Source organism: Cicer arietinum, chromosome 5, assembly GCF_000331145.2.
Source record: "Cicer arietinum cultivar CDC Frontier isolate Library 1 chromosome 5, Cicar.CDCFrontier_v2.0, whole genome shotgun sequence".
Taxonomy (NCBI): Eukaryota; Viridiplantae; Streptophyta; class Magnoliopsida; order Fabales; family Fabaceae; genus Cicer; species Cicer arietinum.
The window spans coordinates 52,915,353-52,939,050 of record NC_021164.2 but is presented as its reverse complement, the minus strand read 5'-3'; the positions used below and the strand labels follow the sequence as shown (position 1 = coordinate 52,939,050).

Genomic DNA, 23,698 nt, shown 5'->3' with positions numbered 1-23,698 from the left:
CAGGAATATGGAATTTTGTTAAACTCATAGAAATATCAAGGCTATAATCTTTGTAAGTACATTGACTTTCTTTTAAAACCATATGCATGTGAATAAGTGTGTTTCTAGTACTTAGTTAGGTTTAATTTAACCGTCGTGCCCAAGATTGGACATCTAGTGTGTGACTCGGGTGACCTATAACAGGTGGTCAAACAAATCTTGCATAAGTTTTGTTACTATCTTAGGTTTTGAGTTGAGTCTAATTCAACTTTGCAAAACTAACTTATAAGGTGAGAGATGTCTTGCACCTATAAACACAATTTCAAGACATATCTCATTTAATGTACGACTCTGAACATACCCCTAGACATCTGGAGCGTGATAAGGGTAGCCTAATAGCGAATGGCCTAACAGATCTTGGATAGGTTATGAAACTTTCTTAGAATTTAAGTTGCGCATAACTAAACCATACAAGATTGACTTGTATGTAAGGTAGGACGTGTCTTTCTCTTTATAAACATATTTTCAAGTCATATTTCATCCAAATCAGTACTCTAACACTAAACACTAGATGTGAACATTTCATAAAAGGCCTATGGTAGCAGGAAATTGAGCATCACTTAGTTTGGTGTGGTATGCATATATTTAAAGTTTGCACCAATTTAAGTTGATATGATACTTTTTCTTTCAGGATATCTTCACTGGTGGAAGTGACACAGCAGCAACAATCATTAACTGGACAATGGCAGAGATGATAAAGAGTCCAAGAGTATTGAAGAAAGCACAAGCTGAAGTGAGAGTGATATTCAAAAGAAGAGGAAATGTTGATGAAACTTGCATAGATGAGTTAAAATACTTAAAAGCAATTATTAAAGAGGTTCTAAGAATGCACCCTCCGGGTCCTCTTTTAATTCCAAGAGAATGTGGACAAGCTTGTGAGATTGATGGTTATTACATACCAATCAAAAGTACGGTTGTAATAAATGCTTGGGCCATTGGAATGGATCCAAAATATTGGACTGATCCAGAGAGGTTTTATCCTGAAAGGTTTATTGATAGTTCTATTGACTACAAAGGAAAAAATTTCGAGTATATTCCATTTGGTGCAGGAAGGAGAATTTGTCCAGGAATGAACTATGGTATGGCAAATGTTGAGTTGGTGCTTGCTTTGTTGTTGTGTCACTTTGATTGGAGCCTTCCTAGTGGAATGAAAAGTGAGGATTTGGATATGACTGAGCTATTTGGAGCATCTGTTGTAAGAAAAGAAGACTTGTACTTAATTCCAGTCACATATTCTAAAATTGCTCTACATCAACATGATTAACTATGAAGTTTTTAAGTTTTAAGCTCCCAAAAAATATAATATATATCTTGTATGTTTAGGTTGTGCTTATTTAAGTATTTTTAAGGTGTCTATTTAATAGTAAGAACTTGACATTGTAATTTTAAGAAAGTTCAAATTTCGTATGAAACAAATATTAATAGACATTTAGTGTTATCAATCTCTGAACACTTCTCATTTTGATGCGTAACTATTTCATTTATGCATTCCTCTACTGGAAGCTATAAGAGTCCTCATGTGATTCTTGCCCAAATAATCATTCAACGCTCTTGTGAGCACTGAGATGTCACATGTTTAGTTGAAAAATGCATAATAATATTTTTGACTAGAAATTATGTTGTATTTCTTATTTTATTAATTTTTTTACATTAATCAGAACTTTCTTTCTATATATTTTTGAGTAACGTCTTATTCTTTTGTAAGTAAGATATTTAGATTCAAATCAATTCATATTATCAATTTTAAAACACTGAAAAACACAAATTAATTTACAAAATAATCATAATATTAAAAATATAATTTAAGATATTTATTATCTTTAAAACATCATATTGAAACTTTACATATTTGTATATCTTTTTAACAAAGTGCTTGTTTGTTGTTGACATTCTTCTATGCAATACAAGGTATTGTTTGAGATTTAAACATGCCAAGATTTTAATTCTCTATGAAGTTGTATAGTCGCTCATTTACTAAAATTCATATCGATTCAATCTATTTATCATAAATAAAAATAGCCTATGCCGCCGTTTCAGCAGTATTTATGCCACATCGCCAAAATTATTCCACATTTTCCAAAATTTAGCAACTTTCAAGCAACTTGTTCCTTTTCTTTTCCTGTTTAGTCTAATGTTACATCAAGAATTAAACTCTTACGTAATGTCAAAACTCATTTATTCTATTTTCTACTCAAGGTTTCTCAAGATTTCACGTGAGTCTATGATTCACATCACAAAATATTATTTTTTAAATAATATAATTTTAAATTAAATTTTCAATAGAAAACAATTTTTACAATAATTTCTCAAAGATGATTTTTTTTATTATTTTATAATTAATCCTTCAAATAAATAACACAATAAGAAAATAAACTCTCATTATAATTAAGAAGAAGAATAAATACAGATTAGGCCAAAGTTATGAAAGAGAGGGAAATATCATTTTTTTTTGTCGTATAAATAACTTCATAAAAAGACTTGTGAAAGCACTTCATAAAAGACAATTTATTATTATTTATTTATTTATTTAAAAAAAAATAGTGGGTACGAGTTGGACTTGGGCCTCGTATGAGGATGAAATAAAAAGCCCAAAAGTATGCCCCTTTGAAACTTGACAGTTGGCACCGATAATGAATGAATGTATATAGCAACTTTCTTCTCGATATCTTCTTTAATAGCGTTTCTTGTGGTATAGTTAATTTTTACGAAACACGAAAGAAAAGTGCAAAAAAACAAGAAACTTTCTTCTTTTCACCTTCGGTTTCCAATCTTTTTCTTTCGAATTCTTCATATAAATTGATTTGACAAACGTGTTTCTTGATTACTGCGATTGTATTCTCTTTTATCCAATTTCTTAATTGTTCAAAAATGTACATTAAAATTTATTTGGCTTTGCAATTTCATACCCTAGATGTTTTGATTCGCTTATTTGAAGTTTTTCGAAATAGAATCTTTGAGCATCGATGACCCTGACCCTAAGATTTTGACTGAATCATGGATTCTTTATTCGATTATTATGTATTGTGACCCTAACCCTAACAATTGATCAGAGTTGAGATCAATGAATACAGTTGCGTTTTGGCGATTAAATTGAAATTATGAATTCTATATTCATAATGCAATACTATGAATTTGAGGCTTTAATTGTGATAATGAAATTATGAATTATATCTTGGTGAAAATTTTGGATAATGGTGACCCTGAGATTGCATTTGCAGTACTATGAATTTTGTATTCATAATATGAATTCGGGATGGTATTTTCTCGGTCTTGATGTCCCTAATTAGATCTTCAATACTATGAGTTTTGTATTGATAATGTGAAATCTAGATGGTATGTATCGATTATTGATGGTGTCCCTGAATACAAATGTTGAATTCAGAGGATTTTGTTTGATCCTAAATTAACCCAAATGCAACTGCATTGGGGATAATTGGATGCTTGATGACCCTAAATACAATTGCAATATGAATTTTAATTATTCATAATGCAAAGGTGGGATGGAACTTCTGAGTTGTGATGGTACCTAAATTTGTTGCTTCTAAGGTGTGGCACCATTGTACTTGGTTGCAGCAAATATTACAATTGTCCCTTAATCGACTCTTTCGGCACAATTTCTTTTAATTTGGAAAAATTAGTAATTTTTAAAAATTGCAATTTGGATCATTTGTCAATGGAGAATAATGTGCAGCCCTATGGTTCTAGATATGGGATTTGGTGAATCCTGTTTGTTGTGGCAACAATGGTTGTAGTAATGGGATAAGGTTGATTGTGCAAGTTATGTGTACTAGCCACCCAAATTTGTAATGTTTTATAAGGGTATAATATTCGTGGTTTTTCTCGAAATCTTGTTTTTGGATCTTTGCTTTGGATGGTCTTCCCTGTTGTTAGTCTCTTGAAAGAAAATTCAGGTGTTGGTCTCTTTTTCTTGCCAACAAGGATTTGTTGAACAAGCATAATGTTTTGTTTTTGCAAGACAAAGTGAAACAAGCATAAAATCTTGCTTTTGTTCCTTAATCTTCTCTTTTGAGGCTGTTTTCATTTGGTAAATTTGTGATGCGGGTCATTTATTTGATAAATTTGTGTAAGAAATTAAAATTCAGGTCGTTTGTCTCATTCATCTCCTTTGTCTTTGGAGAATAATGTGCAACCTTAAAATTATAGATATGTACTTTGATTAATCGCCTTTGTTGTGGCTACAATGAGATAAGGTAGATCACACGAGTTCGTGTGGAAACCGCCCAACTTTGTAATGTTTGCTAAGGGTACATAACTCATTGTATGTCTTGAACCTTAGTTTGTGGATCTTTGATTTGGGTTGGCTTGTTTGGTTGCAAGTCTACTAAGTGAAAAATGAGTGAAAAATAGGTGCTCGTGTCACTTTCTTTGCAATGGATTAGAAGAACAAGGAGTGATGGAGAAGTTTTTGGAATGACTTAAATTTATCTTGAAAATTTGGATTGATTTCTCTGTATCTGTTTTAGAAGTTTCTTTATGGAGAAAGGAATGATGTTTTTTTACTATATACCTTTTCCTGACATTTTTGGGTGTAGACAGTTGGAGAGAAATGATAAATATTGTGGGAATTTCTTCATTTCTTTCTTGCACTTGCCTTTATATGGTGGTTCATTAATGGCTATTGCAATGTGATTTCTAGATATGATGTGAATTGGATTTAGAATTTAGAAGTACTAGTTTTTTGGCAGGGAAAGAATTATAGATTTGTTTTATCTGCATGAACTGTAACAGTTATATGTGTGTAGTGGCAGCTTATATTATTTATTGACTAATGTCGAGGCCTAACTCCTTTCAAACTTGGTGGTGTGAATGACATTGGTTGTCTCATTTTAATTTGTTTTGATCTGCTGGATGAAATTTACATCACTGAATGCTATTGGTTAAGCATAGGATTGGTTCTGGTGTTAGCTGCATTGTTGCCTTTTCTTGTAACAAAGTGTTAGTCATTCCTTCCACATCTTGTGGTTGGATTATGATTATAAATAAATTATTTTGTCTCTTTAATTTTGTTTACCCTTTATTTGAATCATAATATAAGCTTGTTGGTTTCAACTTTCCATTTCATCTTGGCTTTGGTATATTGAAGAGTAGCATTGGATTATTTTCCACGAATAACCTTCATAAGGCATGGAATGGAGTTTCATTATCTTAAATTTTTTATATCTAAGTACTTTCTTTCATTTTGGAATTTAGTGTATTGTACTAATGGTGACATGGCTAAATAGAGTCTCTCTTCCTTTTTTTTGTATTCCTATCATACCTATTTTCTACAAACATAGCTATGATTAGATCATGAGGTATCTTTTTAAATGTTGAAAGTTACTTTTTGAACCTCTCAAATATATTGGCATTTGGTGTTTGATGATTGGTGAATTTTTTATGATGATTGATGAATTGATCAAAGTTACTTTTTGAACTACTACAATCTGATGAATGATGATTATCCAAAGACAACTATTCCAAAAACAAAATGATGATTGATGGATTTTTTATATTACGATCAACTTAAATATTTTGTCACGACTCTCAATTTATGGATAATCATAATAGATCTCTTGTATTTTTTTTTTTTCAGATTGTAGACCAGGTTCATACCAAAAGAATGGAAGGCATTGTGAGCGGAATTTTCAAAATATATTTGGAATTCTTTAATAACTATATTAATGTAGCAAAATTAAATAATTTAATATATCACTTGGTCAAGTGGTTGCAATGCTTGAGTTTAATTCAAACCAAGGCATCTGTTAAATTACGAAAGGTTACAATCTTTCTCAATAGTTGTTTTCTTTCACCAATTGGTAGGAGTTCAAAAGTTATTTTCATTCACCAATTGGTATGAGTATCTCTATAAATAGAGATACTTTAGAGGCAGAAAGGACAAGAACAAAAAATTCCATGTTACGTCAAACTTCTATCAAAAATATTTTTGAGTCATTTCTTTTTCTCTCTAGTGCAGGAGAGTAAATGAAGAAACTTTATTCTGTAAACTATCATTGATCGATAGGCTTGATGTGAATGTGCAATTCACTTCAAAGATTTGAAAGTATCTTGAAGGAGATTCGTCAGTTTACCCGTTTGCATCCAATATATATAGATTGATGGGGGCAAATCGAACTTAAAGCTTAGTGCGATACACACGCTTTGAAATTTATTTGTGCAACATTCATCATCATCATCAAGTTCATCCTCTTCTTGTTCAAGATTTGCAGCATACCCCCAACAAAAGATCCAACAATCTTTAGGCTCGATTACCAAATTTATTTATGACTGCAACTTTTAAAGGAGATGAACTTTCTTGACCATGGTGAAAGGTGCACATTTAATCTATATGAATATATATGATATGTTTGAAGTTCTAAATTCATATGTGGTTCTCCAAAGTAATTATATTGTTTATGTTAAATTTAACATGTTAGATTGACATGCATGATTTATAATATATTCAAGTATGTGAATTTAATATGGTTTATGCATGAATTTTACTTGTTTGGATTTTAAAAATTAATTAAAGTCTTGGAAATAATCACATGAAAAGTTATGGTTGGGCACCGGAAGTTATTTAGTGTTAATACATTTATATATTACACATTCATGTTTGAAATTCATATATAATAAAATTTCCTTTTTGGATGTATATATAATAATATGGAGATAGGATATGGAAAATTAATAATATGGAATTAAGATAATATATTTTGACGAAATTGTTATTCATCTATGGTTGATGTTTTTAGACTAAGAGCAAGGATTTATGATTTACCGGTGGAATAAAGTTTATTTATAATTTTGGTATGTTAAATCTTGACAAGTATACATGTTTAATACATTAATTTATTTAAATTAGTGTAAATAAATTGTCATAAATATCAAGTGTATGTCTCATTGATAGTGACGCTTCATGTGAGAAGTTATTAAATCAAAAATTGATGAAATCATATTATATGTGTATGATGCTATAAAAGTATATGTCAATTTCTTGCTTACTTTGATATTAAAAATGATTTGGACATATATTTTAAAATTATTGTAAGTTGTCAAATGTTTACGAAAGAAACTGATAGAAAATCTTAATGATTTTATTCATTGTTTATTTTCTATTGTGATACTTATTTGAATTTCCCATACAACATATTTAAATATGAAACTTTAATTAACAAACAGAATTCATGATGCATGCATTAGTTATAATATAACTATAAAGAAATGTTTTATTTAATATAAATGAAATAAATTCTTATTTGTTAAGGAGTATATAACTTACATGTTTAGACCCACCTTATGATATTTAATTATGAGAAATTTTTATGATCATACTTTGTTAGTTTGTGACAATATATTTTTAATGCATTCAATGTATTATATCTTGGACTTGGATATATTGAAAAGAGAATTATGATTTTAAATTGATATGCTTATTAAATATAGTAAAAGACAGAATAACATAAAAGTTTGTGTATGTGATAATTGAGATGTTTATTAATTGTATGTAATATAATATGAAGAGATTAAATGGCAAAAGGGTCATAGTTTGGTGATAGTTGGTCAACACTATCAAAAATATAAAAGGTCATTAGATGCTTGATGTAAGTCATATCTTGTATCAGATCTAATATAGCCTATATTGTTGGAAGGTTAAGTCGGTATGCAAGTTATTCAAGTAAAACACATTGACATGCTATTAATAAAATATTAAAATATTTGAAAGGAACAACTAACTATAGTTTAATCTATAGTAGATATCTTTCTATTTTGAAAGGATATACATCTGCTAGTTGGGTAAATCATGTTGAAGATCATGCTTTCACAAGCGGATGGATCTTCAACCTTGGTCAATGTGCAATTTCTTGGGGTTCAAAGAAACAAGCTTGCATTGCCGACACCACCATGGCTGGATAATTTATTGTTCTAGCTGCAGGTAGTAAAGAGGCTGAACGACTAAGAAATTTGTTGTATGAGATACCAATTTGGCCAAAGTCAATGGCATCAGTATCCATACATTGTGATAGTCAATACACACTATCAAAAACATATAGCCAAATATATAATAGAAAATCAATACATATTGGTTTAAGACATAGCTATGTAAAGAATTTAATAGAGTGATGTCTATAGTGTTTGTAAGGAATGAAAAGAATCTTGCAGATCCTTTGATGAAAGGTTTGACAAAGAACATGGTATTGAAGACATCATTTGGGATGTGAAACAAGCTCATATATAAATAATCACCAATGGTGGAACGATCAACTCACATTTGAGTAACATTAAGTCTTGAGTTCAACGGTGAAAGTACACTATTAGAGTGATTGAAGTACTTGACAATATAAACATCTCAAAGGATTAAAGTACTTGGACCATAAAATAAAAGTGGTAGGGTGAGATCTCCTCTTAATGGACATATACATATATTTGCTGAAATATATAATTATGGGTGTATTTATGATATAGTCCACCTATATGAGAATGAAGTGGGCCGCCTCATAGAGTTCAAGCGCTTAACTCTTAAATTCTCATGAAAAGGATATGAGACACATGAACTTATCAAATGTGTCATATTTATAATTCGACCAATGGTACTGAGATTTCATGTGTGAGTTATGCATACTTGTTCTAATGAATGGTTGGTTCAAATCTTGTCTACCAATCTATTTCAGGATGAGTGAAAACATAATTTACTAAGTAATAGTTCAAATCGTAAGATATTTTTATCTGAAACCATGAGATTTCCATAATAAAGGACTTAGATATATTTTGAAAATGGTGGGTGATTGTGAGCGGAATTTCCAAAATATATTTGAAATTCTCTAATAGTTATATTAGTGTAGCAAAATTAAATAATTTAATGTATCACTTGGTCAAGTGGTTTCAATGCTTAAGTTTAATTCAAACCAATGCATCTGTTAAATTACAAAAGGTTACAATTTTTCTCAATAGTTGTTTTCTTTCACCAATTAGTATGAATTCAAGAGTTATTTTCATTCACCAGTTGGTATGAGTATCTTTAAATAGAGATACTTTAGAGGTAGAAAGGAACAAAACAAAAAATTACATGTTACATGAGTCAAACTTCTGTCAAAAATATTTCTGAGTTATTTCTTCTTCTCTCTAGTGCACGAGAGTAAATGAAGAAACTTTATTCTGTAAACTATCATTGATCGATAGTTTTGATGTGAATGTGCAATTCACTTCAATGATTCCAAAGTATCTTGAAGGGGATTCTCCAGTTAACCCGTTTGCATCCAATATATATAGATTGGTGGGGGCGAATCGAACCGAAAGCTTAGTATGATATACACGCTTTGGAATTTATTTGTGCAACATTCATCATCATCAAGTTCATCTTCTTCTTGTTCAAGATTTGCAGCATACCCCAACAAAAGATCCAACAGGCATAAAACTAATTGTCATTGGAGATGATTTGTGGAGATAATTACAACTCTGTGCCTAACTTTTATCATGGTAAGATTTTTTGTAGATTAAAGCCCACATCAAAGAATAATGTCCAATAGAGAATAAATTGATGTTTTAGAGATTACAATTTGGATCATTTGTCAATAGAGAATTGTAAACTACATGTTTTTGATGAAGACAAAGATCAACCATTATGGTCAAAGCAACAACCTCAAAAAGAAGTTCAAATATCTTTATTAATAAAGCTTCAAATCCAAATGTTAAAATGTAAAGGTATATGATACAAACCAATACTTCAATTACATGAGAACAAGTCATATTTACATATGCATATAAAGTATTTTCAAAAGTCAAAATAGCATTAACAAAGTCTTAAAACTAATATTTTTGACAAAGTCTTAAAACCACCATGTTTCGTTGGTGAACACTATGATTTCTGGAAGATATGCATGCAAGCATATCTTGAGGCACAAGGAGATGATATATGGGAAACGGAAGAAAATGGTCCCTATGTTCCAACAACAGTTATCAATAATAAAGAAGACGTAAAGATAAAAGTCTCATGGACAGATGATGACAAAAGGAAAGTATTGTTTGATAAAAAGGCCAAAAACATGTTACAATCGACACTTTGAATGGACGAATTTTTCCGTATATCTCATTGCAAAACAGCTAAAGAAATATGGGATACACTTGAAATAACACATGAAGGAACTATTGAGGCAAAGCATTCCAAACTCAACACATTATCTCAAGAGTATGAATTGGTCTGAATGCCACCCAAAGAATCTATTTTGGACTTGCAGAAAAGATTTCCTCATCTGACCAACCACTTGACGGCTCTTGGAAAAACCTTCACTAATGATGAATTAAACCTTAAAGTTCTGAGATCATTAACAAGGGCATGGCAACCTAAGGTAACGAAAATTTCTAAAAAGAAAAGCCTATCAAAGATGTCTCTTTCTGCACTTTTTGGAAAACTCCAAGAACACGAAATCGAACTTGGAAGGTTAGAACAAAATGAAAGTCAAGAAAAGAAGACCAAAAACATTGCTCTAAAGACCGAATCAAGAGAACAAATAAAAGACGAAAATTCAGATGAAGATGAAAATATTACGTTCCTTGTTAAGAAATTTGGTAAGTTTCTTAAAAATGACAGAACTTTCAAAAGGAAAAGTTTTAGGAAGAAAGATAGTTCTACTTCAAATCAAAACTTCACTTGCTTTGAATGCGGAAAATAAGGACATATCAAGGCAGATTGTCCAAACCTTATTAAGAAAAATGCCACCAAAAAGAAAGACTTCAAGAAGGCATACATATCTTGGGAAGACAACGAAGTAAGTTCATCTTCAGAAACAGAAAGTGAAGAATGCGCTAATGTTGCATTGATGGCATCACATCAATCAGATAACGAAGAAGAGGTTAGTAACATAGACTCCCTTCATCTTCATAAAAATAATAGTGAATTGATTCTAGAATATAATGAGGCTCAAAACGCCATCAAGGAACTACTTATTGAATGCAAAACTTATTGAATGCAAAAATATATTCAAACTAGTGTCAACACAAAAGAGACAAATCTCAAGTCTTCAAGAAAAAGTTGACACTATGGAGAAGAATTCTGAAAAACTAAAACATAATTTTGCATGCAATAAATGTGATTCCCTCTCCTTCAAGATTGTTCAATTAAATAGAGTAATTGTACGATACGAAAAAGGACAAATAGGCTTGGAAAATGTTTTAAATATGCAAAGATACTCAAATGACAAAAGTGGTCTTGAATACTCAAATTTTGATAAACCAAACTTGAATAAGACCATTTTTTTCAAAGCAAGTAATCAATCCAATCAAGAAAAGATTATAATTATGAAAAAGGATCACCATTATAAAGAGAAAATTATTCATAGTAAATCTCATACACATGCTTTTAAAAATAGATTCACTCCTACTTGTTCTTATTGTGGTCTCAAGGGTCACACCCCTAATACTTGTCATGTTAGAAACATTAGTGTTCCAAGAGGACATTACGTATGGGTAAAGAAAGGTACTAACCATCAAGGACCCAAAGCACATTGGGTACCTAATAAAATTTGATTTCAATTTTGTTGGTATGCAAGCATGGTACATATAATTTGTCATATCTCTTCAAAAATTTCATCTTAAAGTTGTTAAAATAAAATTCCTTGATGATTATTGTTTCTTGATATATAAATTTGTGTATTACATGTTGAGATTTCCATAAAAATTTAGTTTTACGCAAAAATTCGCATATGTAGTCGAATACAAATGTTTGTATTCGAATACATACTTTTCCAGAAATTCTTGTATTCGAATACACGTCCCCAGAACAATGTGTATTCGAATACAACTAGGTGTAATCAAATACACCTTCGCGTTTTTGCCCAGATATAAAAGTTGTTTCACATTTTAGGGTTATTTTACATTTGGTATTCGAATACAAAGCTGTAGCCTTTCCTCTCTTCTCCCAAAATCTCGTTCATCCTCCTTTCACTCAGTTATCCATTCACCCAACCTTGCAAACTACATCAATCTTTCCTTCTTTCTTGCCATTTATCATCAGACTTCTCACATATCTCACCTTTTCTCTCAAACCCATTTTTCACCAAAACCTCATCTCTCACCATGGATGCTCGCAAACGAGGACCAAGAACCAAGCATGCAGCAATGGGTCCCTTAAGAAAACGAACAAGGAATCCCAACATCATGGATTTATCCCGGCTTCTATACACACCAGAAGAAATTGATCGTTTTCGCACATTCTACTCTGACAAGCGACTTATCATTCCAAAATATGGTACTTTAAACTCTTTCTCTGCCTTTATGTTTCCTGAGTTGCTCAAAGCACAACATGTTGAAGAGTTTATAGGTTACAAAGGTCCTGTTTATCCTGACTTAGTTAGGGTTTTTTATTGCAATCTCATCCAAGATGGAAAAATGTTGGTATCTCGAGTTAAGGGTAAAATCATTCGGTTAAATACCAAAACCATAGGCGAAATTCTGAACATTCCCTTTAAAGGTCAAAAGTTTTGTCCCAACAACTTGTGTGAATGGGTTGATATCTCTAAGTATGATGTGTATGTTGCCCTATGTCGGTTTGACAGACGCACAATGGAACAAAAGAGGACTCAGGCTGGTTCCAAATATGCCCAGCAATGGTATGGCGTGAGAAATCTTACCGTTGATTATCGCCTTTTGCACTATTTCCTTAGCTACATTCTGGTTCCAAAGGCTGGAAATTACTCCCAAATTTCGGAGTTTGAATTACGAATTATGAATTTCATGTATGAAGGTTGTCAATTAAATTGGGCATACTTTGTGAAATCTATCATGTTTGGATTCCGAGAGGCAATTGGATTACCATATGCGAAGGAAGTTTCCCGGATTTTGGAACACTTTGGGGTGGACTTCTCTGATGAAGTCATGTATACACCCACAAAAGAAAATATGTTGGATTTAAGCGTCATGCCTAACATGCGGATAGTATGGAATGAGTAGCTTGAATCTTTTGTGCATAAATGTGATTATGATCAACCATCTGATGCTGCTCAATAAAACACTGTTGGACCCTCAAATGCTGCTGCCCAGGCTGATGAAGATGGCGAGGAAACAGCCTCTGATGATGATTATATCTCCAATCAAATGCTCATGGCTCGCCTTGATTCTTTCCAAACCTTCTTCCAAACTCAATTCCAAAATCTGACCACTTCTATCGACACTCGCTTCCACAACATCGAAACTACTATTGCTCGCAACTATGACACATTATCCCAGGACATTAGTAGTTTATCTGACAAAATTGATCATTTCCACATTCCAACGCATTTTGACTAGTTTGATGCTAGAAGTTTATTTGCTTGATTGCTTGTGTAATAGTTTGATGTTAGGATATTTAAGTATTGTAGTTTGGTTTCGCTTACCAATTCGGTCGTTTTGATGTACTTTATTGAACATGACTCCATCCTTTATTATGTCATTCTCTTTTGATTCCAAAGTTTGATATTTTTTCCTTTAATTGTGTTTCTATGCTTTATATTGTATGTTTCTATATTTTTCCTTCTTTTTGATCATGTCAAAAGGGGGAAAAAATTTGGTATTGTTGTTGCCTTAAACATCTTGTAGGTCCTCAAACAATTTTTTAATTAATCACATACAACAAGGGAGTACCCATATATTACGGGGGATCAATGATTCAATTTCCACAATCTCTCCACAACAACAACATTTTGTCATAATCAAAAAGGGGGAGAATGAAAACTACAAGTTTTTGATGAAGACAGAGATCAACCATTATGGTCGAAGCAACAACCTCAAAAAGAAGTTCAAATGTCTTTATTATTAAAGATTCAAATCCAAATGTTAAAATGTAAAGGTATATGATACAAACCAATACTTCAATTACATGAGAACAAGTCATATTTACATATGCATATAAAGTATTTTCAAAAGTCAAAATAGCATTAACAAAGTCTTAAAACTAATATTTTTGACAAAATACATAAGTGTATTCGAATACAACATCCTGTATTCGAATACAAAGCAAGTCAGAAGCAAAAGTCTCAAAGTTGTATTCGACTATAGTCGTAGTCGAATACACTTCAAGTCAGTGGCCAAAATCCTTATATTTGTATTCGACTACAACCTTTTGTAGTCGAATACAAAGTAAGTCAATGGCAAATTTTCACTAATCTGTATTCGACTACACACATGTGTATTCGAATACAAGGTGTAATTTTTGAATATTTTTGAACGTTACAAAGAGGTGTATTCGAATACACACACCCTGTATTCGAATACAACTGGAAGCAATACAATTTTTCAGATCTGGAATTGCTCCAGATTATTGTATTTTTTCATCAAACCTTTTGGATCAATGGCCACGAATCTGAAGAGATGTTTATGGAGTATAAATACCCCATAACTTCATATTAAAAATACACAATCCTTGAATCAATACCTTGAACAACTTTAAACAAAATTCTGATTTTTTACAAAGTACTTGCATTTCATTTTCATATCATTCAGAAAGGTTCTCAAGTACTTGAATTGTTATTGGATTGTTTATCAATATACCTCTCTTTATTCTTATTCAAATCATATTGTATCACTTGTAAAAGAAAGTAATACTTTCTTAAAAGTAGCTTAATTTAAGATAGTGGTGTGCTATCTTAGAAGTGTTGTTAGAAGTTTGTAGCAAGAATCCCATGGTGGGAGTTGTACATTTTTTGATAATTAGTGGATCAATCTCTTGTGGTGTGCAAGAGGACTGGACGTACCCTTGGTTATAAGGGGAACCAGGATAGATCTATTGTGTTCATCTATTTAATGCACCTTACTATTAGTAGACATTATATTAACTAAAAAAATTCAACTACCATATCACTGAAAACAAGAATATTTACTAACACCTAATTCACCCCCCCTCTCTCTTAGGCGTACTTCTATACTTACAATTGGCACCTTGTTGTTCATGACCTTCAAAAATGACTAAAAATACTTGTTTAATGGCTATGCGACAAGAAGATTTTGGTTGTATGATACCTATACAATGTGCCTTAAAACAATGGGTTATGTGTATATTATTAAGTTCAAATATTGAGTGTATGTTTGATTATGCGGTGACTATAATTGATTTTGATTGAATTGGTTTTGAAAATTGATTTTATTTAAATGTAAGATAGTTTATGTTTAGTTGTTGGAACATAAGTATGTTATAGTGTGAATTTAAAAATGTGTTGAAGTCCTACATTGGAAAGAAATATTTTTTTGTAAATTTAAGTGGAAAGAAACTTGTTTTTTAAAATTCAAGTCCCACATTGGAAAGAATTTTTTTGAAATCTCACTTTGGAAAACTATAATATTTTGTGTAGTTTCAACTCTATACATACTAAAGTTCCACATTGTTTAGAAAACATATGTGAGTTTGCTTCCATCACTATATAATGAGTTTCAAACTATTGCGAAAAGAACACTAAAGTTGGATGTTTTTCCCAACTTTCTCTTTTCTCCTTCTTATATTCTGCTCGCCATTTTCAAGCCACTTCTCCCCTTTCTTTCTGTCCCTTCGGGTTTTAGAGCGGTTGTTATGCCGCAGTCCCTTCGGTTTTGAGAGCGGTTGTTATGTCGTAGTCCCTTCGGTTTTGAGAGCGGTTGTTATGCCGTAGCCCTTTCGGTTTTTTGAGCGGTTGTTATGTCGTAGTCCCTTCGGATTTTAGATCGGCTATTATGCCGTAGTCCTTTTGTTTTTTGAGCGGTTGTTATGTCGTAGTCCCTTTGTTTTTAGAGCGGTTATTATGTTGTATTCCATTCGTTTTTGTCTTGTTGAGCGGTTATTATGCCGTAGTTATGAATGGTCATAGTACCATATTGAGAGTGACTTTAATTGTCATATTGAGAGTGACTTTAATTTCCATATAGAGGGTGTAATTCTAGAACGATTTTCTACGGTGCAATGGAACTCCAATATAGTGAATCTGGGTTGTTTTATCCTGGGGACTTCGTGGTTGATAGTCTGTCTTGCACAATTTGGGCAGTGCCGCGAAACGTCTTAAAGAGAACTGTAACGCCCCGTTTTTCAAAGCGAGGGTGTATTTATTTATTTTTTTTTTTACAAGCAGCGGAAAAGTTTACAAGCAGCGGAAAAGTTATAAATCCAAAGCACTTACACAACAACAAATGGTACATGGAACTCATTCAAATAAGGTGTCAAACTAACAATATTAGTATAAGTACAGTTTTCCAAATTAAAATACTCCAACCCAAAAAGAAGGACGTAAAGCATTTACACAACAACAAATGGTACATGGGACCCATTCAAATAAGATGTCAAACTGACAATATTAGTATAAGTACAGTTTTCCAAATCAAAATACTCCAACCCAAAAAGTAGGACGTCTAGTCCCTATACATCAACCTAATCTGATCATCCTACCAAAAAACTATACACCCTGAGTGATCTCCACGCGCCCCGTGAGATCATCCTAACGTAGCTCCAGTCAAGCATTCCCATCTACATTACCATCTGTAGGGTATAAACCAATAGGGTCGTCCTGACTCTCATCTGAGGGCAAAGCCCAAATTTCCACAATAGTTGAAAAGGGTCACCAACCGAAATTAACAGATAACACATAACATTCAAGTTTTAAATGCACAAAATAACCTTTCAACTAAGCATGCACCTTAAAAGGATTTTCCATATGCTAAAAGTTCATATAATGCTTGCCAATTAACAATGAACTTAAAATAAAGTTCTCAATCCATCAAGTAATACATAACTGACCAAAGCATTGATAAATCAATTGAGCAATCGATTATCTAACTCAAAATAAGGACTTTTGCTGAGCCAATCGATTGCCAAATCGATTTGGTCAGTTCTGCTAGGTTTCTGCATGACCAAATCGATTTCTAAGTCGATTTTGTCAGTTTTTCTGAGTCCCTGTGTTACCAAATCGATTTCCAAATCGATTTTGGCAGTTTTGCTGAGTTCCTGCCTCTCTGCCAATCGATTTCCAAATCGATTTCTTAAAAGATTTTGAAAGACATATTTATACAATCGATTGGCAAATCGATTAGGTTAAAATAGTGAACTTCCTGCAACTCATCCAATCGATTGGGAAATCGATTTCCCTGCTTATTCTTCCAAAAATACTTAAACTAATTCAATCACACTCACACATAACTCCAAAACTTAACACTTAGCAAAACCCACACAATCACCACGACGAATTGGTTTTCAAAACAGTTTTACATTCTATCGCACTCACACACGATAATCAATGCATAACACTTAGCAATTCCAACACAATTACCACAACAATTCCAATTCAAACCACTCAATCATATACTTGATTCAAACACGACTCGTGTGCCAAGCATCCTAATGCAATGCGTATATGCCAAAATGCATGGACTTGGAATTCCAACGATTTACTAAAAAGCGTAAATCATAAACGTACTGCTTATCACGGGCCCGTATCGTTTACCGATGTGCCACCTATCACGGGTCTGCACGATTTACTAAAAAGCGTAAACCATAAACGTACTGCCTATCACGGGCCCGTATCGTTTACCGAGGTGCCACCTATCACGGGTCTGCACGGTTTACTAAAACAACGTAAATTGTAAATGTACCGCATATCACAGGCCAAAGTACTATTTACCAAGGTGCCACCTATCACGGGTCTGCACAATTTACAAAAAAACGAAAACCATAAACGTACTGCCTATCACGGGCCCGTATCGTTTATCGAGGTGCCACCTATCACGGGTCTGCACGGTTTTCAAAAACGTAAATCATAAATGTACCGCCTATCACAGGCCAAAGTACTATCTACCAAGGTGCCACCTATCACGGGTCTGCACAATTTACAAAAAAACCGAAAACCATAAACGTACTGCCTATCACGGGCCCGTACCGTTTATCGAGGTGCCACCTATCACAGGTCTGCACAATTTACAAAAAAGCGAAAACCATAAACGTACTGCCTATCACGGGCCCGTACCGTTTATCGAGGTGCCACCTATCACGGGTCTGCACAATTTACAAAAAAACGAAAACCATAAACGTACTGCCTATCACGGGCCCGTATCGTTTATCGAGGTGCCACCTATCACGGGTCTGCACAATTTACAAAAAAACCGAAAACCATAAACGTACTGCCTATCACGGGCCCGTATCGTTTATCGAGGTGCCACCTATCACGGGTCTGCACAATTTACAAAAAAACCGAAAACCATAAACGTACTGCCTATCACGGGCCCGTATCGTTTATCGAGGTGCCACCTATCACGGGTCTGCACAATTTACAAAAAAACCGAAAACCATAAACGTACTGCCTATCACGGGCCCGTATCGTTTATCGAGGTGCCACCTATCACGGGTCTGCACAATTTACAAAAAAACCGAAAACCATAAACGTACTGCCTATCACGGGCCCGTATCGTTTATCGAGGTGCCACCTATCACGGGTCTGCACAATTTACAAAAAAACCGAAAACCATAAACGTACTGCCTATCACGGGCCCGTATCGTTTATCGAGGTGCCACCTATCACGGGTCTGCACAATTTACAAAAAAACCGAAAACCATAAACGTACTGCCTATCACGGGCCCGTATCGTTTATCGAGGTGCCACCTATCACGGGTCTGCACAATTTACAAAAAAACCGAAAACCATAAACGTACTGCCTATCACGGGCCCGTATCGTTTATCGAGGTGCCACCTATCACGGGTCTGCACAATTTACAAAAAAACCGAAAACCATAAACGTACTGCCTATCACGGGCCCGTATCGTTTATCGAGGTGCCACCTATCACGGGTCTGCACAATTTACAAAAAAACCGAAAACCATAAACGTACTGCCTATCACGGGCCCGTATCGTTTATCGAGGTGCCACCTATCACGGGTCTGCACAATTTACAAAAAAACCGAAAACCATAAACGTACTGCCTATCACGGGCCCGTATCGTTTATCGAGGTGCCACCTATCACGGGTCTGCACAATTTACAAAAAAACCGAAAACCATAAACGTACTGCCTATCACGGGCCCGTATCGTTTATCGAGGTGCCACCTATCACGGGTCTGCACAATTTACAAAAAAACCGAAAACCATAAACGTACTGCCTATCACGGGCCCGTATCGTTTATCGAGGTGCCACCTATCACGGGTCTGCACAATTTACAAAAAAACCGAAAACCATAAACGTACTGCCTATCACGGGCCCGTATGAAAATAGAATTTTCCATCTCCTTCCTCAGTCACGCAAGAAAAACCAAATTTCCATCCTTCTCCATTTTTCGTTTTCGTTGCTTCCTTTTCTTCAAAGCTAGTGACCCAAGGTTGGGTGTGAGTTAGATCAAGGTTTTCGCAACTCCACTCTTCCTCTTTGATTCGAAAACGAAGAAAAACGGTTTTGAGATCCAAACACAAACCCCTCTGTTTCTTCTAGATCCAAACCTCATTTCTCGAAGAGATAGAAGGGAAAGTTGCTCACCACCACGCTACGGTGCTAGTGAACTAATTTGGAAGCGGCGTTGCGAGCGGAGATTTTACCGGAATTTCTCGCGGTACCGGAAACGCACGTTAAAGCTAACGTTGAGGTAAGGGCTCCTTCCAAACTTCTAGCTTGCATTAGGGACTTATCTGTAGTTGTGTGGGAAGGAATTTGTTAGGGTTAAATGTATCGATTTGGGGAAAAACGAAACTAGTGCGTTATGGGTAAAAACCTTAGAGTTAGGTTTTGTTTATAGTGATGAATGTTTCGTGGTAAATGAAATTTGATGTATCTGGGTGTTATGTTGCGTGATTTGTGTTCGTTGTATTTGGTGTGTTCGTACTTGATGTTTGTTAATTGGTGTGGTTGTTGTGAATTATGGTTTGAATGTGAAAGTATGTTTGAATTTGTTTCTGTGGAATTTGAAAACCATTAGAGTTAAACGAGTATTAAAAATGGGGAATCTTTTAATACCTCGGTTTACTTAATGTGTATTTGAGGAAAATGTTTAAGTTAACTGGGCGTTGAGAATGGGGAATCTCTTAATGTCTCGGTTACTTAACTATCGTTTTTGAAAATCGTTTCGGTAAATGAGTATTAAGAATGGGGAATCTCTTAATGACTCGTTTACTGAATGTTTTGCGAGAAAATCGTTTAAGTCAAAAGTATATTAAGAATGGGGAATCTCTTGATATGTCTGTTTGCTTAACGTTTTGTTTTGAAAATCATTAAGATAAATCGGTATTAAGAATGGGGAATCTCTTAATATGTCTGTTTGCTTAACGTTTTGTTTTGAAAATCATTAAGATAAATCGGTATTAAGAATGGGGAATCTCTTAATGACTTATTTATTTAATGTTGTTTTGAAAATCGTTTAAGTTAACTGGGCGTTAAGAATGGGGAATCTCTTAATGTCTTGGTTACTTAATGTTGGTTGTGAAGGTCGTTTAAGTTAAATGGGTATTAAAAATGGGGAATCTTTTAATATCTGCATTTGCTTAACGGGAATGGAGTCTGTGTATGCTCATGCATTTCATTTTGGTAAATTGTGTTGACCCGTGATAGGTGACACCTTGGTAAACTGTACTGACCCGTGATAGGTGGTACGTTTACGATTTACGTTTTTAGTAAATTGTGCTGACCCGTGATAGGTGACACCATGGTAACTGTACTGACCCGTGATAGGTGGTACATTTACGATTTCCGCTTTTTCTTTTAGTAAATCGTGTTGACCCGTGATAGGTGACACCTCGGTAAACTGTACTGACCCGTGATAGGTGGTACGTTTATGATTTACGCATTTTAGTAAATCGTGCTGACCCGTGATAGGTGGCACCTCGGTAATTGGTACTTTGGCCTGCGATAGGCGGTACAATTATGATTTACGGCCCTTCGAGGAGGGTTTTGGTTTGGAATTCCGAGTCCATGCATTTTGGCATATACGCATTGCATTAGGGTGCTTGGCACGCGAGTCGTGGTTGATTGAAGTTTTATGATTGAGTGATTTGAATTTGAGTCGTTGTGGTAATTGCGTTGAAAGGGCTAAGTGTTATGTGTTTATTATTGTGTGTAAGTGTGATGGTTTGTAGAAACTAAGTCGAAACCCAATTCGCCGTGGTAATCGCGTAGTAATTGCTAAGTGTTAAGTTATGAACTTGAGTAGGAATGGTTTGAGTTAACTCATGAAATTTTGGAAAAATAATCAGGGAAATCGATTTCCCAATCGATTGGATGGGCAAACAGGGACTTGGCCAAATTGACAAAATCGATTAGCCAATCGATTTTGTAATCAGTTTTCAAAATCCCTTTAAGAAATCGATTGCCCAATCGATTGGGCCTTAAGTCAGGGACTCACCCATATTCGACCAAATCGATTTGGAAATCGATTGGCTTAAAACCTGGAGGCTCAGTACCCACTCAATCGATTGATTTCAGCCCAGGATTCTGTTTTCATTAAAAACCTTCACCCCAATCGATTTCCCAATCGATTGGCTCAGTGAAAATCCTCAGTTTGAGTTAGATGATTGATTACTCATTAACTTATCCATGTCTTGATTTGTTATGTGTTAATTAGGAGATTGAGAACTTCATTTTACTTTCATTTTTAATTGGCAAAGTATTGTATGAACTTTTCGCATATTGGAAATCCTGTTAAGGTGCATGCTTAGTTGAAAAGTTATTTTGAGCATTTAAAAACTTAATTGCTATGTGTTAACTGTTATTTTTTTTCGTTGGTGACCCTTTACAATTATTGTGGAAATCTGGACTTTGCCCTCAGATGAGAGTCAGGACGGTCCTACCGGTTCGTACCCTACGGACGGGAATGGAGATGGGAACGCTTGACTGCAGTTACGTTAGGAGGATCTCACGGGGCGCGTGGAGATCACTCAGGGTGTATAGCTTTTTGGTAGGATGATCATATTAGGATGATGTATAGGGACTAGGTGTCCTTCTTTTTGGATTGGAGTATTTTTAGTTTGGAAAACTGTACTTATACTAATATTGTCAGTTTGACATCTTATTTGAATGGGTTCCATGTACCATTTGTTGTTGTGTAAATGTTTTGGACTTATAATTGGAGAAACTTTTCCGCTGCTTGTAAATTATAATGACTCAATTATTTATCCAAAGGCATTTCCTGATTTAATTCTTTGTTTGTTTTTAATTACTTTTTAAAAACAAAATATACCATCGCTTTGAAAAACGGGGTGTTACATTAACTCTTGTGTTTCATATCATTGATGTGCGGAAAATATATTGTTTATTTGTTATGTTTTGAATAGAGTTCTTGAATCTAAAAACAAAACATCTCCTTATGAGATAGTGAAGAAAAGACAACCGAACTTGTCTTACTTTCAAACAAGGGGCAGTCTGGCTTATGTCAGAATCTCCGATCCCGAGCGAGTTAAACTCGCCAGTAGAGCCTATGAATGAGAATTCATTGGATATGCGGTAAAGAACAAAGTGTATAGGTTTTATGACCTAAATGCAAAAGTGATCATAAAGTCAAATGAAATTGACTTCTATGAAAATAAATTCCCTTTCAAATGAAGAAATAGTGGGGGCAGCGAACCAAGTCACGTTTCTGTAACTAGAAGCAGCAAACAAGGCGAAACAGAAACTCGAAGAAGTGAGAGAATTAGACTTGCTAAAGATTATGGACCCCATTATACGGCTTATACTTTAGAAAAGGATCCTGCAAATTTTTAAGGAACCTTGTCATCTTTAGATGTAGATTTATTGCAAGAAGCAATAAATGATGAAGTGAATTCTCTAGAGTTTAACCGGACCTGGCATTTAGTAGACTTGCCTCTTGTTGCAAATCAATAGGTTGTAAATGGATTTTGGAAAAGCAACTAAAACCCGATGAATCTGTTGATAAATACAAGGCACACCTTGTAGCCAAAGGTTTTAGACAAAGAGAAAATATAGATTTATTCGACACTTTTCCACCGATCACTAAAATAACATCCATTTGAATACTTATGTCACTAGCAACTATTCTTAACCTGGTGATACACCAAATGGATGTTAAAACAACTTTTTAAAAGGTGATTCGGAAGAAGAAATCTATTATGGAACAACCTGAAGGTTTTGCAATTCAAGGACAAGAATACAAGGTCTGTATGTTAGATAAATCCTTGTATGGTCTTAAATAAGCTCCTAAGAAATGGCATGAAAAGTTTGATAACTTTATTATATCGAATGAGTTTAAAGTGAATGAAAGTGATAAATATATTTACTACAAATTTGAAAATGGCATTTGCACTATCATATGTCTCTATGTAGACACCTTACTCATATTTGATTCAAACATTCATGCTATAAATATTGTGAAATCATTGTTGAGTAACAACTTTGATATGAAAGATCTCAAAGAAGCGAATGTAATCCTCGAAATCAAGATTACTAGATCAGAAAATAGAATTTCTTTGGATCAGTCTCACTATGTTGAAACAATCCTAAAGAAATATAAATACTTTGACTGTAAACCAGCTTGCACACCATATGATCTAAGTGTGAAAATTTTCAATTACACTGGTGAAGGTGTTAGACAAACTGAATATGCGAGCATCATTGACAGCCTCGTGTATGCCACTGATTGTACTAGACCCGAAATTGCCTACGTCGTGGGGGTGTTGTGCAGGTTTACCAGTAGACCTTGTATGGAGCATTTGCACGCTATGGAAAGAGTCACGAGACACCTGAAAATGACC

General features: G+C 34.1%; 1 protein-coding gene across 1 annotated transcript in view; it reads left to right on the top strand.

The window, feature by feature from the left end:
- Positions 1-1,417, top strand: part of LOC101494092 (cytochrome P450 71D11-like) — a 2,477-nt gene extending 1,060 nt beyond the window's left edge. Inside the window, 2 exon segments of the mRNA XM_027335635.2 lie at positions 1-52; positions 671-1,417. Of these exon segments, the coding sequence (XP_027191436.1) occupies positions 1-52; positions 671-1,303 (685 nt within the window). The 3' untranslated portion in view covers positions 1,304-1,417.
- Positions 1,418-23,698: the final 22,281 nt, after the last annotated feature.